Raw genomic sequence first — 15,752 nt, 5'->3', positions numbered from 1 at the left:
AAACAGAAAAACCCAACAACTATACAATTAAAATAGGTCTTTACATTATTTTCCATCCCGATACAACTAAAATGTTGATGTTTGTATCGACCATAATGGTTAAAGGTACTGGAGGAAGAGGTCAAGGCAAGGGAAGGAAAAGGGTTAGGATTAGTTAAGATGGTCAAGCTCAGCGGGTTAGTTAAGATGATCAGGATCATCGGGTTAGTGAATATGGTCAGGTTCAGGGGGCTAGTTAAGATGGTCAGACTCAGCGGGTTAGTTAAGATGATCAGGATCATCGGGTTAGTGAAGATGGTCAGGTTCAGGGCGTTAGTTAAGATGGTTAGGCTCAGAGGGTTAGTGAAGATGCTCAGGCTCAGCGGGTTAGTTCAGATGGTCAGGCTTCGTGGGCTAGGTAGGCCGTTCAGTGGTCAGAGTTTAAGGGTTAGTATGGTCAGGGGGGATAGTTAGGCTGGGCAGGTTCAGGTGTTAATTAGGATAGCCAGAGTTGTCGATGGTGTGTTGCTGGTGTGTTGATGGCGTATTGATGGTGTGTTGCTGGTGTGTTGCTGGTGTGTTGATAGTGTGTTGATGGTGTGTTGATGGTGTGTTGCTGGTGTGTTGCTGGTGTGTTGATAGCATGCTGTTAAAGTTAGAAAAAAAGCATCATATAAATTAAAACTAAAAAAAATCTTCCTTGTACCATCTTTCCGTGTAATTATCTCATGTTTGACCCTGGAACCCTCCATCTTATATTTTTAAGTGCGACCTGTAAATGTACAACATGTATTTTTTTTTTCAAAGACACATGGTGGTGATTTCTGAGTTAGCAAACACGCCTCAGAAAAATATATAGGGCTGAAGTAGTTTAAGGGCTCGTTGGAGACCCTGTATGTTCCCACCGTCAGCACATCTGGTGATGGTCCAGTTGTTGGGATGGCCTGGTTAGCTTTCTCTCTGATAGCTAGAACTTTATCAGTGAAGAAGCTCATGAAGTCTTCACCACTAAGGGAAGAAGGGATACGTGGATCTAAAACACTGTGACTCTTGGTTAATTTGGCCACAGTGCTGAAAAGAAACCTGGGGTTATTCCTGTTGGTCTTCCAGACCATGATGCTACCACCACCTTGACCCTCACCAGGGGTGGCAGAAGTTTGAAGCCAACCTGTGGATCGGGCACTGAACACATAGACCCTGGCCAGGCTGTGGGACCAGCTGTATGACCCTGGCCAGCCTGCTGTGGCCTCAGCCATGGGATGTACCTGCCAGAGCCCGTCTACGGTCCTGTCCTGACACAGATCCTGTCAACTTGGCAGCGTACTGTAATTAACTCCACCTTTCGACTCAAGAATGAATGAATGTAACAATATTTTCAAAGTTTCCGTGAGCACTTATAAGGCTGCTGTTGTCCTTTTCACTTGCACCAGGCTCCTCCGGTTCATGTGTTGGAGTAAACCAGTTCAGAGGGTTCCGTCCAGGCTCCTTTCTGGTCACAGGTGAGGGGGCAGGACGAGCCCCCCGGCTCCTTCCTGCACGAGCGGGGAGAGCGAAAACATCCGCTGTTCTCGCGAGACTTCGCTGCTGCTGCCGCCGCCATATTGTGACACTGTTTTGATTCGTTTCTGCTGGAAGTGAGCAAAACCGAGAAAAGCGGAGGGCTGTCGAAGGGAGGGGGGCCAACCAGAGGATCTGTCAGAAAGCTGTCCCCAATCTCTGTCACAAGCAGGCCCCAGGCTCGCTATCCCCCCGCTCACCGCATTCAGGAGCCCCGAGGCCTGGCTCATCGCAGCGCTTGGCTCTCCGACTCTGTTGCATTGGCTTCGAACCCTCTCGGCTTCTTTTCTCCGAGCTGTGCGGCCCTTTGCGGCTCCGGCGGCTGTCTCGGTCGTTGAAGGCGGCACTGGAAGCGGTGGTCCCGGGACCTGTGGTGAGTTATGGCACCGAATCAGAGAGCAGCAACCCCGAGTCCAACAACGCGACTGTGTGCTGGAAACTTTTAAGCAGGAGCCGAAATCTTCTCCAATTGTAGAAAAGTAGCCGTCCGCAGCAGCTCGCTAAGCTACCGGACTCAAGTGTGTCTGCGGCTTTTCCAGTGCCGCTACATTAGTGTCGCAAATAAAAATAGCTTTGGCAACGTTCCCTCGCCGTTTTATTCCATCTTGTTAAAGGGTACTGTTACTAGTTTGATTTTTAGTTGAAGCACAAGTTCAGCTCCAAGTTATGCAGTCCATGCTAGGCTAGGCTAACTGACTTTTTCCATTGAGCTCTTGTTTGAAACGTCGGAAGACTGGTCGTCGATGACGGTGATAAAGCTATACCCGAGCGTTAATGTATGCTTCTGCCCTTGTGCTTTCCATCTTTGAAGAGTGTTGGCTTGCTCGTTGTGTCTGCTAATACACTGATCTGCTTTTACTAACTTTTGCTAGCATAGCTGCTAGCTGTTAGTCACTCCAGCAAGCTTTTCTTACGCAGTTGCTGATATCTCCGTTATGTTGCCTTTTTCTGTGACCAAACATTCAGCTCTTCTTTAATATGTTGCTTTTCACAGACGAGTTCGAGTCCTTTGGCCTGCTTTTCATGTTTGGACCGGATCAGGGCTGAAGACAGTTGTAATTAGGAAGAGGGGTGTCATTAGCAAACATTATGTCTTGTTTTGAAGGCACATTTACACTTGTGTGTCCCGGGTCAGTCATGTTTCCGGTCCTTTCTGTGCTCACTTCTTTCATGTAGCACAAATCTTGCTGTTACTGCTGCTGCTTACAAATGCTGGTCACGCTGGGATGTGACACTTTGCACGGCTCCACCTTGAGGAATAGTCCTTAGCTCGCACCAGGCCAGTGCTGCTGCTCAGGATATGATACCTTTTGTATTTTACAGTCGGTACCACCTGGATCAGGAACTTTGGGTTTCTGCCTGCTGGGCTTCCATGGTCTCCTGCGTGAGGGAGCTGGTCTCTGACTGAAACCACCTGCCAGTATAGCTGGGTATTATTCTATAGGTGTTCCCCTTTTTTACCCAGTGTATTGGTCAAATCAATTGAAAGTCTTAATTAGCTTTAGCTTAAAAAAGGCCTTAATTCTTCAGGTGCTATGGACTTCATGGGGTTTGTTCTGTCATGGAAGAAGCTCCTTAGTCCTGACTGAGCGGGTGGAGTCCATAAATATGAGGAGCTACCAATAGCCTACTGCTAAAATATACTACAATATTGTTAACAGGGCTGAATCAGCCAATTGTAGAGTGGAGAGTGTCTTTTTATGGAGAAATACCAAATATTTCTATTATGTCATGTAGAATTTATCTGATACACACCGTGCAAATGAAGGAGAAGATGGCTGGTCAGTAATATTTGGAGATAATCTAACAGAGGTGCAGCCCTCCTCTCCTTTCAGGTGAGCCGCTAAGGGGAACCTGTGTTAGCAACGAGCTAGCAGGGCTTTAGATCAACACAACACTTTGAAGCTTTCCAGTAAATTCAGTGAGAATGCAGTTGGCCTGAAATGGGACGTAAACAGCAGCACAAAGCTAACCATTAACGTTAGCTTGTTGTTGCCCCACATGAAGTGATAATTATCAATCAACCAGTGGGTGGAATTTCTGTCTGTATTGCTGAACTTTTTAGCTCCTGCTCAGTGTGCTACTGTTGGTATTGGGGTGGCTGAATGTTCAACAGCCCAAATGCAGATAGTACGGGCGTGCCAAAGTCAATCGGATCACCTGGGGAGACTGTGTTTGGTCATCTCAACACAACACTATTAGCACATATGGGTCAGGTCATTTGTTCCAAAAGGGGGCGCAGTAGATGTTTGAGAAGGACCCATCACAGATGCCTGTTGCTACATAGTCAGGAAGAGGGTTTGGTGCTTCTGACCCTCCCCCACTGCAGTGTCAGCGAGAGGCCCTCGTTGAAGCCCCCTCCCCCGTCAAGCTTTGCTGACTTCAATGCTTTGAATGGAGTCCTTCAGAACATGCAGCGCTCGTGGCCTCCTTCAGTTCAAGGGTGATCCGATGCTTCTGGACAGACAGTGGGCTGTGACCTCAACCTCTGCTGGTTCCCATCATGCTCTTTACTGGGAGGATAGGAATGCTGCTCTGCAAGTGAGGACCTAATGAGCTGCGTGTGTCAGACAGATGGACGGGGTGTCCTGAGATCATTTAACAGTAGCTAGCAGAGAAAGAACATTTGGTTTGACATGTGTAAGCAGGGCTCCAGCATGTGTAAATGTTACGGTGCTCTAGTGTTCAGGTACCTGCCCGTGGTTCCTGAAGGCTCGGAATCCTGTCGGTGGTGGTGGGTCCCTGCTGTGGAGGGAGTTTCAGGGCCAGCCAGCAGGATGGAACCAGCGTGTTTTTGGAATCAAAGCAGGTTCAGTCAATCTTTATATAGCATGTGTTACAATCAGAATTGTTTCTACATGGTGTGGAGGAGAGGAGAGGAGGTCAGAGGAGGAGAGGAGATCAGAGGGGAGGAGAGGAGATCAGAGGAGGAGATCAGAGGGGAGGAGAGGAGATCAGAGGAGATCAGAGGAGAGGGGAGGAGAGGAGATCAGAGGGAAGGAGAGGAGAGGAGGTGATCATGTTTCTGGACCCCCGCAGCCTCGACCTCTAGCAGCAGAACTAAGATGTTAACCTAATAATTAGACGAGCCTCTAAATATGATAATTATGTCTAGAATAATTACTGGAACTACAGAATTACTGACTATCAGCTTTTTCAAAGAGGAAGGTTTTAAGTCTAATCTGATAGTAGAGATGGAGTCAGCCTCCCGTACCTGGACAGGGAGCTGGTTCCACAGCAGGGGGGCCTGGTGGCTCAATGCTCGGCCCCCATTCTACTCCTAGAAGTTGCTGATATATTTGGCAAAGCCGCAGCAGGGTTGTCAGGGGGTGAGGGGAGACCCAGTGGTGTGTTCACTGTTTCAGAGGAGCCACTGCCCCCCCCCCACCACCACCACAGGCAGAAAAACCTGTGGAGCGCTTCCAGTCTGAAGGGGCTGCGATCAAAAGTGGGCCGAGGTGTTGACCCGGTTACAGGTTGAGGGGCAGCCAAGGCTGGTTCCCCCAGCTGCTGCAGCTCACGCTGCTCAATATGGTCATGCTGGTCCTGGTCTCGGGGTGCCCTGGCCAGGTGTGCTGTATGTGCCTGCAGGTCAGCAGGGAGTCCACGCTGACCCCCCACCCCACCCCACCCCACCCCACCCCACCCCACCCTGCCCAACAAGCCAGGGTTGCTCCAGACCCTCCCTGAGGTGAAGCAGTGCTGGCCCAGAGACATAGTCTCTCCTGGGTCTGCCTCGGGGCCTCCTCCCTGGAGGAGCTCCCTAGGGAGGCGTCCAGGAGGCCTCCTCAAACAGGTGCCCGAGCCACGGCAGCCCTACTCCGAGCTCCTCCCGGGTGAAGGAGCCTCTCCCGTATCTCTGAGGGATCCATGATCATGTTCTTTAAGTCATTACCCAAAGTTAATGACCGTAGGTGAGAGGAGGAGCGTAAACTGACCGGTAAACAGAGAGCTTCACCTCGTGGCCAAGGTCTACACCAGGGTACTGGAGGGGAGACTTCGGCTGAGAGTGGAACCCTGGATTCAGGAGGAACCATGTGGTTTTTGTCCTGGCCGTGGAACACTGGACCAGCTCTATAACCTCTGCAGGGTGCTTGAGGGTTCCTGGGAGTCTGCCCAGTCGGTCAACATGAGTTTTGTTGATCCGTGTCAAGGTCCTCTTTGTGTGTGCACGTGTATATATGTGCACGTGTGTTTGTGGACTGAATCCCGTAAATGTTGACATTTCTTCTCATTTTCACTGTTACTGATTAATAAAAAATACAGAAACAACAGTTTTTGGAAGTCCTGCTCTGTTGAGCAACAGCTTTGACCCAACAAACATCTTCTGCAGATTGACGTGCACGTTGTGCCACCAACTGAGCACGTTGTTGTTAATCGTTGTCTGTTTATTTCAGTTTTACATTGTTCTTCCTTTGTAGAGAGATTTGGCCTTTGAATTCTGTTGTGGGCGGCAATAAAACGGGCTGCGTTAGCTTTAGCATGAGTCCAGCCTCCAGTGTGTCTTCTTACTCTTGTGTCCAGTATTATTCGCTCATTTCCTGTTCCCCACCTGTTGTGGTGTGAACAGCAGGACGTGAAGCACCTCAGCCAGGTGAACTGGTGCAGCAGCTCCTCCTGACGGTTCCTCACAAGCTCAGGGGGATTCAGTCTCAGGAAGTCTCATTCCGTGCGCTGGCTAGAATGTGAGCTCTCTCCACTGTTGTTGTGAAACCTGTGGATTCAAGCAAGAGCCCCGAGGACAAGGTAGTGTGGGGAGCTCCTGCCGCGTCCAGCCATCATCTTTGGGCAGCATTTCCCTTACAGGGTCGCAGGGGTCTGGCTCCGAAGCCAGTCCCTGTCCTAGTCCTAGTCCTAGTCCTTGTCCCAGTCCCAGTCCCAGTCCCTCTCCCTGCCCGTGCCCCTGTTCCACTCCTAGTCCCTGTACCAGTCCTAGTCCCCCTCCTCTCCCTGCCCATGCCCCTTTCCCTGTCCCAGTCCCTGTCTTAGTCCCTGTTCCAGTCCCAATCCTTGTCCCTCTCCCTCTCCTCTCCCTCTCCCTGTCCCTGCCCCTGCCCCTGTCCCTGTCCCTGTCCCAGTCCTAGTCCCCCTCCCTCTCCCTGCCCATGCCCCTTTCCCTGTCCCAGTCCCTGTCTTAGTCCCTGTTCCAGTCCCAATCCTTGTCCCTCTCCCTCTCCCTGTCCCTGTCCCTGACCCTGTTTCACTCCTAGTCCCTGTCCCAGTCCTAGTCCCCCTCCCTCTCCCTGCCCATGCCCCTGTCCTAGTCCCTGTTCCAGTCCCTGTCCCTGTCCCTGTCCCAGTCCCAGTCCCTGCCCCTGCCCATGTCTCTGTCCCAGTCCTAGTCCTATTCCCTGTCCCAGTCACTCTCCCTGCCCCTGTCCCTGTCCCTGTCCCTCCCCATGCCCATGCCCATGCCCATGCCCCTGTCCCAGTCCCAGTCCCAGTCCCTGCCCCTGCCCCTGCCCCTGCCCCTGTCCCAGTCCTATTCCCTGTCCCTGTGGGCCCATCATGGAAAGACAAGTAACCAGTGAGGCTCAGCAGCCGGTGGTGGCCCATTAGGGTACCGCTGAGGTTGGTCTGTGACAGGAAGCAAGTCTCCACTGGGCCACTTGCTTATAGGAGCACCTTCATGTGTTGCTAACGTTTAAACACGCTGGACTGAGTTAGAAGCTAAAACTGAGCTGATGTTTCCATCACACACCACCTTCATTGATGGAACATTTCTACCTGCTCTGGACCCACATTCTAATTTTCCTTTTCTGACAGATAATGAGAAGGTCTTTAAGCACGAGCTGACGAGCATCAGGATAGAGGAGCTGCTTTCTGCCCCGGGACAGAAGCACTGATGCTTATCAACCAGATTAACCCTCCATTATTGCCCCCTTAGTTAATATCTTTGTATTCTTGCTGGCTTGCTTTTGGTTCCGTTGATAACCCCTTTGTACCACACCAGCCGCTTCCTGTCAGTGTTCCTCTGATTATTGATGAGGGAAGGAATTATGGATTGATTTTGTTTTTATTTTGTACCCTGAAGATGTTCAAGATGAAGGCTGTTTGCTACGACTGAGGCCTCGGCGCAGATAGCAGAAGAAGCAGTCCTGGCAACACCCGAATGGCCCAGGGAACCCACCGTATTGATATTCAGGTTTTGCATGACCTGCGCCAGAAGTTCCCTGAAGTTCCAGAGGGAGTCGTCTCCCAGTGTGTCCTGCAGGTAAGTTCCAGGAATTAGCAGAGACCTTCGGGTTTCAGGTTGAACTAGCCCGCGTTGGGGTTAACATTTGTCAGGGGCTGTGGCTCCAACTCTTGAGATGTGGTTTCCTTCTGTCTCTTCAAGCTCTGAAGGGTTCTCCTTCCTGTTTTCCTCAGAACAACAACAACTTGGACGCCTGCTGTGAGTACCTGACCCAGGTCAGTCCAGTCTACCTGTACAGCGAAGACGGAAACCTCGGCTTCTCTGACGGCCACCCCTCTTCAAGGCTTTGTAATCACATGACCCAGCTGAACCTGGGCCTGCAGTCACAGAATGTGCACGTGGCCCCCATCCGGGACAGCCTGAGGATGAACGGCAGCCGGACTCTGACCCACAGCCTAAGTGACGGACCCCTCCCGACAGTCACGGGCACCACCAGTGACTTCTTGCAGCAGGAGCCACATTCAGCCCCTGTGCAGCTACACCCGAGCCTCAATGTGTTTGGAGGGATGGATCCCACACGCAAGCCCCAGCCTCCGCAACACCTGGGACTCTACCCGCTCGGCGTCAAAGGGAGCGGCATGGCTGCGCCGCAGACCCCACGCTTCAACCCTATCACTGTGACACTCGCCCCCAACATACAAACAGTCCGCAACACCCCCACATCTTTGCACATACATGGTGGGCCCCAGTCGGGCCTGAGTAGTCCACAGGGAAACTCTATCTACATTAGGCCTTATGTCAGTCAGTCTGGTACTTCCAGGTTAAACCAGCAGCAAGGAGGCAGGGCCCAGTACAGCCCCACCTCCCAGCCCCAGCAACAGACCTACCAGATCTCACAGCCCTGTGCCTCGTGGTCTGCCTCCCAGCACGGTTCCTCACATACCTCACAGCACCAGAACCAGGGCCACCAGACTTCCCACGTGTACATGCCTATCAGCTCCCCCACGAACCCCCAGGCACCCTCCATCCTCGCCGCTCCCTCCTCCTCTGGCGGGTCGTCCTGCGCCTCATCCGCTTCCTCCTCCTCTGTCATGCCCACCTCCCTGTCCACAGTCAGCCAGTTCAACATCCAGAATATATCCACAGGTCCTCGCAAGAACCAGATCGAGATCAAGCTTGAATCTCCCCAGAGAAGCAACTCCACCACCACGACAGCTGTGCTGCGGACCAGCAGCGGCTCTCGCTCTTCCTCCTCCTCCTGTCCCTCTTCCTCTTCGGTGGGGGTTCCTAGCACACCTCTTTCCACTGGAGGCCCGGGCCTGAGCCGCAGCCAGCCCACAGTTTACATCTCTGCCAGCCCGCCAACTGCTGCTTGCACCTCCTCTGAGGACGCCGTCATGGCCCCGGCCAGCTCGCGCTCTCAGCCAAAGTTTTACATTTCTGCCAATGCCTCCAATGATGACGGCGGGGGTCGAAATCCCCCCACCGTCTACATCTCAGCTAACCCGCCTCTGCAGGGACCTCCTGGGACCAGGAACATGGGTGGCCAAGTGAGCATGGGCCCTGCTTACATCCACCATCACCCCCCTAAGTCTCGTTCCTCTGTAGGACCCGGAGGTACAGCTTCTTCACCACGTGTGGTAGTGACTCAGCCCAATACCAAATACACCTTTAAAATCACTGTGTCCCCAAACAAGCCACCGGCTGTTTCGCCTGGAGTCGTGTCCCCCACTTTTGAGCCCAACAACCTCCTCAGCCTGCCCTCAGATCATCACTTTGTGGAGCCAGACCCTCTTCATCTGTCAGATCCACTGTCACCTCGCAGGGAGAGGCCGAGCGAGCCCCGGCGCCTCAGCATGGGCTCTGATGATGCTGCGTACACGCAAGGTGACCTGTCCGTCTGTCTGTCTGTCTGTCTGTCCTCCTGCCTGTCTGTCACCTGAGGCTCCTTCCTCACAGTCATGGTGGGAAGGTCTACTCCGATGGTGTCCAGCACGTCCATTTGCACCAGCTCTGTTGTTCCTGCTTGGTTCTTCTTGGTCGTGAAGGTGCTGACACCGCTGTGTGTTTCTGCAGCGTTGCTGGTTCACCAGAAGGCCCGCATGGAGAGACTGTGGCACGAGCTCGAGCTGAAGAAGAAGAAGCTGGAGAAGCTAAAAGAGGAGGTCAATGAGATGGAGAATGACCTGACCAGGAGACGAATGGAGAGATCCAACTCTGCCTGTCAGGTTCCTTCTGTGAGTACTGGGATGTCTGTCAGTGTGTCTCTGAAGTGCTGCTCAACATCTGGACTGGGTGGAGGCAGCCGAGGTGGTCCCAAGGGACCATGGTGGGGTAGGGTGCTCTATAGAGACTGACTCTAGGTCTGCTGCTGCTGGAACACACAGGGCTGATGGGAGGGAGGGATGGGTGGGTGGATGATGGAGGGATGAAGGGAGGAATGGGTGGGTGGATGATGGGTGGATGGGTGGATGACGCTGCTTGTGTTTGCTCATGTTAGCTTCTCATCAGCTCCTCATCAGCTCCTCATCAGCTTCTCATCAGCTTCTCATCCCTGCTGTCTTCTGCTCTTTCAGATGGAGGAAATGAAGCAGCTGCGATGCAGGAACAGGTTACTGCAGATCGACATCGACTGCCTCACAAAAGAAATTGATCTCCTCCAAACCAGAGGTATGACGAGGCTTCCTGCAGCGTCCTGCCCCTGTGTGTGTGTGTGTGTGTGTGTGTGTGTATTGTTTTGCTGGTCTCAGAACAGCTGAAGAGGATGCTGCTTTGATCTGTTTGTCCGCAGTGACAGCAGCCTGTCTCTGTTACATGTCACCAACATTTAACTTACACTTGCAGCTAGCTGCTGCAGCTAGCTGAAACGTCTGACTTGGAACTTGGAAATTCCGGCTGCCGGCCACTAAGCTTAGCTTAGCTTTAATACTAATGTTCTCCCAGACCTTCTGCGACTCCAGAAGGTGCCACAGATCTGTCAGGATATTCCCGCTCATCCCTGAGTGCCTTTAATGGGGTTGAGGTCCAGACCTGGAGGGGCCAGACCTGCTGCCAGAGGCTCCTTTAGCACCAGTCTTTATTCTAGCTGCAGCAGAATCCTCCTGACCCTGCGTGTTCTCCTCCCCTGTGATTAGAAACCTACTGAAGAACTGCCAGATCGTTGGTGTAGGTTTTGCTTCTAACAGTCTAGAGAATCCAGTCCTTCACAACCAGATCCTGGGTCCTTTATGGACTCGGGCAAACTTGAAACATCTCCTGTACCGTGAGACACTTCATCCACCTTCATGCGTACAGGCCACCCGTGGCTCCAGCCTGGTGTTCTTGGAGCTGCTGTGGTGGAATGGTGGTCTGAATGGAGCTGCTGAGGCTGCAGTCTGTAGTTGAGATCCTCTGTGCCTTCGAGCTGAGAAGCATGTGCATGTTAGGCTGCTTGTGAAAGCTTCACACAGATGATGACTTGTATGACTTGATGCTGTGGAGTTTCTGGAATGGAGAGTAAATTAGAGGGCCTACTCTCTGTGTCTTTATAGGGCCACACTTTAATCCCAGTGCAATCCATAATTTCTATGACAACATCGGATTCCTCGGTCCCGTCCCACCTAAACCCAAAGTTACTTCATCTGTTGGTAAAGTCACACATTACATGCTAATCCTGTCTGAGTACATTCCAGCCAATGTGGGTCTCTAACCAATCACTCAGTGCTTTTAACTGTTAATGTGGGGGGGGGGCTCCCAAGAGTCCGGCAGCAGGGGCCACGTAGGCCAGCCGGTAGGAGAGGAGCCTCCCTCTGCTGCTGCGGTTCTGCAGTCGGAATCAGGAGGAGAGCAAACGCTGACCGAGCACACATAAACCCAGTTCTGGTGCTCAGGGCTCCCCCCCCATCCCCCAGGCCTTCACCTGCGGGGGAGGGGCAGCCCTGACGTGTGGAATCGTGACGTTGTTGATGAAAACGTGTGTTCTGACCTCCGTCTTAGATGTGGGAAGTTGTGCGGTGAAAGCAGCTTCAGACCAGGAGGATGACGAGGGCACTCAGTGGAACTGCACCGCCTGCACCTTCCTCAACCACCCGGCCCTCAACCGCTGTGAACAGTGCGAGTTCCCGCGTCACTTCTGAGGGTGCACAGCAGCACAGAGAGACGCGCGTTCTCCCCGCTCCCCTTCTGGATGTCGGCTTCTCTGGAGTCTCGATGCGGACGCCCCCCGGCTCACGAGTCTCCACCTCCAGTCTCAGATGGTGCCTGATTCTCTCACCGCTCCACCACCAGTATTTGGTCAGACCCAACCAGAGGAACCGAGCAGACGCTGGCTGCTCCTCCAGGACAGCAGGCCCCCCCGGTCCCTCAGCACCGGCTGTGTCTCGGTGTTTCTCCTGCTCCTGTAACTGTAGAAACTGCCTTAACTGCCTTTTCCCTCTACGAATGGCGTGTATGTCCTGTAAGTATAGCTTTATAGACTTTATATTTTTGTCTTGTTCCCTCTTTTTCAAAGGTATAAACATCAGGCTGAATTCTTCAGCCTGTTACTTGATTTCTGTGAGTTGTACAAGAGGAACTCTTCACACAGAAGCGACTTGAGGCCGATCCCAGGTGAGCTGCTGAGGCAGCAGCCTGAAAGGCCTCCAGGTCGCACCTTCTCCCAGGACAGACTCCTCCTTGGGGTCCAGCGTCAGCCGCAAACTGCTGCCTTTCACGTTTGGAACGAGGCGGCTCTGCCGCCGCCGCCGCCGCCGCTCAGCAGCAGCGCTCGGTCAGTAGCAACAAGCTGGGCTATTAAAGAGGTGATGGGATTCAGGGCCCTGGAGACCAGGACCTGGTCCAACATGAGGCGTCCTCCTGAGCTCGGATGCTGAGGGTGTCTCTCACGTTTACTCACCATGACCTCGTGGTTCCACGTCAGGACTCGCCGGTGGTGCCTTAACAGCTCTTTGATCTGGACGATCCGTCTCACCAGTGCCAAATTTACAATCAGACTTTTCTTTCTTTTTGTTTCAGCCTGGCTAAAAGATGCATTTGTGTCCCTGAAGCACTTAAAACATCTTTTCTCTTTTGTCCAACCAACAAACTATTTTCAGTTTTCTGTGTATTTTGGTGTGAAGACATTTTACTGATGTTTAATGAAATGGGGAAAATTGGATATCTGAAATGTTTTGTTTTTAGCTGGGAAAACTGTCTTTGTAACATAAGTTATTTGTAAAAAATAATAAAAAAAAGTCTTCTGGAATGTTGCTTTATTGAATTAGATATGTCTTCATGTGTCTTTGATCCCCCCGTTTGACACCTGCTGGTTCTTGGTTCTCACCCTCAACCTCTCCACCCTGCAGCACCTTACACTGCTGGGGACCATCAGGAGCAGGTGGAGGACACGGTCCAGTGGTGTCCCCCAAACACTCCTCAGGAGTTTGTGACTCATTTATATTTTTTCATTCATTCATTTTTCGTTTTCTGCTTTTGTTAAAGATGTGTAAAATTAGCATTTGAAGTACTTTAAGCTGCGTTTAACACTAGACTTAGCGTTGGCCTGTTTGGGTGAGGGTTAGCCTTTTAGGGTTGGGGTTAGCTGGTTAGCATTAAGTTTAGCCTGTTAGGGTTAGCGACAGCGGCTGCTGCCACGTTTGCTTCTGTAAACATTATTCTGTGAGTGACGTAGTCAATGTTTGTTCCATCCTCTTTATACCGGCAGTAGAAAATGTGTCCAGTTACGCTGGACAGTCAGCAAAGGTGAGTCAAAACGGTACAGAAAAAGTCTTTATTAACAAGTTAAAGAAATCAACCGGTTTCTGTAGTGGGATGGAGAGACTGGGGCTTCATGCTGAATAAGAGAAAAACAAACCAAGGTCCAGCTCGGTGCTGGAGAAAAGGTGCCGGCACCAAAGAGCCTGGCTCGTACTGGATTTGCTTGTGTCTCTCGATCAGGTCCATCCTTCAGCACTCATCCTGCCTGCAGCTCTGACGCTGCCACCCGTTCCTGTCCTGCTCAGTGTGACTGCAGCCAAGCTGGATCTTCCTTGGGTCAAACACTCACAGTCCACTAAGATGTGTTGGAGGTTTGTCTGGGCGGGGGACAGGCCGAGTCCTGTCCAACCTCTCCAAGGTTCATCTACTGATGAAACTTATCCGATGCTCTTCATGCTCCACATCTCATGCTAGGTCATTTTCCTCTTCTCGATGCCATTCCATCTCTTCCGCTGGCCTTGCTGTTCTTGGAAGATTGCTCTGGGTCACTGCTTCGGGCTGCTTCGTCGCATCGCCTCCACCACCATGCGGCATCATTAAGATGAAGCAGTCTTCTGCCATGTGGGTGGTGATGTCCCCCACCCAAGGCTTCTCCTGCCATGGTGCAGGCGGCCACAATGTCAAAGTAGCAGCCTTTACATCAGCAACTGCATCTTGATGCCTCCACATGTTCCCCGTCACCAGCACCTCATACCAAGTGATCTCGAAACTCACTGAATGTTAGTTCCAAACAAACTTTGGTGCATTTATTATCCTCCACCTGGCTCGAAATAGGTAAGAAGGGTTGGCCCAGACAGGGAAGCCATGAAGGGCAACAATCTGGTGGCAGCAGCGAGGTAAGGCCATACTCCATCCTGAGTAGAAAAGAACTCCAGGAAGCAGTGATTCAAGCAACCATACATCTGAGGGCACCCTCCAAACTCTGATTGGTCCCTTCCGCTTGACCATTTGATTGCGGATGATACCCGGATGAGAGACTCAGAGGCTCCCGAATATCCCCAGACTTGGGATATGAAGCGGGGTCCTCAGTCTGACACTATATCCTTAAGAAAACTATATGTGCCACACAGAATAGTTATTGTGCCTCCACTTCTTTGAGGAGCGTCTCCATCAACCAATAAAGTTCCTCTTCTTGTCTTTGGGATGCATGGCTGGTTTATCTGATGGTCAAAGGGGGGAGGACACCCCCCGTTAAACTCATTTGCATATACACAGGAGGCGTGGTCAGGGAGGAGCCTGGTGCTCTGACGTGGGCTCAGTCGGACCCTGATTGGGATGTCCAAAGCAAATGTGCTTGGGTTCGGGCGTACGCACACTTTTAGACATCTGAAGGTTTTTGTGTGTATTTACTTTCCTGGGTTTGAAGGAACACCAGGTTTTAGTATGAAATCCATGCACGTCTTTGTAGATGAGGCCCCTGGTGTTGCCAGGCAGTGGGGCTGTCTTGGGATTGTTGGGATTCAGAACTGGAGGACTTGTAATAATGCCTTGACTAGCTTTATTATGCTTTCTGGAAGGTGAAAATAGTCAAAAGCTGCCCGAAGTGTTTTTTGTGGCACCGAGCCAAAAGCATTGGCTGGATGTAGAAACACCACACGCTGGTCTGGCTGTTCTTTCTTTCTTTGAACTTGATAGATGATGTCTTCATGTTCCAGACAACCTGGAAAAACCACTCACCCCGCCTTCATAAATGTGTCAATAAAGTTGTTTTCCACCAAGGATTCTGACAGTCTTTGGGCCACAACATCAGTACACATCATTGTTTACACTGGGCTTTATGTCCAAACTAACTCCAAGTAAGAAGGTCAAGTACTGTTTTGAGAACACTGGGTCCAAGAAACCAACATTGTTTCAGGTCTTGAATGCTCAGGCATCAAGGAAACCTCAAAAAGATGATGGACAGAGCTCTTATCTGAGATAGAATGGCTCGGATGTGCTCAATGTTCTACGGAGTGTGGGGGAATGGACCGTCTGCGGTCCAAACCATGCTTGGGTGGACGGTTAATGGACCACTGGGAAAGAACGAGGAGCAGGAGACAGGATCTCAGTTGTGAAGTTGAGGGAGCAACAGTTGAGGAACGAGTGTGTCCAAGGTGATAAAGAAGCATCAACATAAGACGCAATGGTTTGGGATTTGGCTCCACAGTCGACCACACGAGCAAATGGCGAATTATTGCATTAATTTAACATTAAAAGAAAAAGGAAATGTTTGCCTGGCCACACAAGTGTTGCTGACTGATGCCATCATCCATCTCTGGTTACATCATCTTAGCCAAAGATGGATTATTGCAGAAGGAAATTATACAGGAGAGTTCCTGTAAAACATAACTAAAGAGGTGGAATATTG

General features: G+C 51.4%; 1 protein-coding gene and 1 long non-coding RNA gene across 3 annotated transcripts; one reads left to right on the top strand and one right to left on the bottom strand.

Moving 5' to 3' along the window:
- The first annotated feature begins 1,563 nt into the window (after positions 1 to 1,563).
- On the top strand, positions 1,564 to 12,893 carry tab2 (TGF-beta activated kinase 1 (MAP3K7) binding protein 2). 2 transcript variants are annotated; one of them, XM_057016458.1, is made up of 7 exons: positions 1,564 to 1,909; positions 7,571 to 7,750; positions 7,906 to 9,559; positions 9,749 to 9,909; positions 10,249 to 10,342; positions 11,203 to 11,298; positions 11,648 to 12,893. In XM_057016458.1, exons 2-7 carry the CDS (start codon positions 7,649 to 7,651, stop codon positions 11,785 to 11,787), a joined length of 2,247 nt encoding a protein of 748 aa, XP_056872438.1. In that variant the 5' UTR covers positions 1,564 to 1,909; positions 7,571 to 7,648; the 3' UTR covers positions 11,788 to 12,893. The 2 variants fall into 2 exon arrangements, with proteins under 2 accessions (XP_056872438.1, XP_056872439.1); XM_057016459.1 differs by lacking the exon at positions 11,203 to 11,298 and having other exon boundaries at positions 1,565 to 1,909.
- A 498-nt stretch (positions 12,894 to 13,391) lies between these two features.
- Positions 13,392 to 15,607, bottom strand: LOC130515885 (uncharacterized). The gene is made up of 2 exons (XR_008947292.1): positions 14,521 to 15,607; positions 13,392 to 13,474 (listed from the first exon to the last, which is right to left on the bottom strand). It is a non-coding gene; the product is annotated as an uncharacterized LOC130515885 (long non-coding RNA).
- Positions 15,608 to 15,752: the final 145 nt, after the last annotated feature.

The sequence above is a fragment of the Takifugu flavidus genome, chromosome 19 (assembly GCF_003711565.1).
Source record: "Takifugu flavidus isolate HTHZ2018 chromosome 19, ASM371156v2, whole genome shotgun sequence".
Classification (NCBI taxonomy): Eukaryota; Metazoa; Chordata; class Actinopteri; order Tetraodontiformes; family Tetraodontidae; genus Takifugu; species Takifugu flavidus.
Note: the sequence above shows the minus strand (reverse complement) of the source record. Positions and strands in the feature narration are given on the sequence as shown.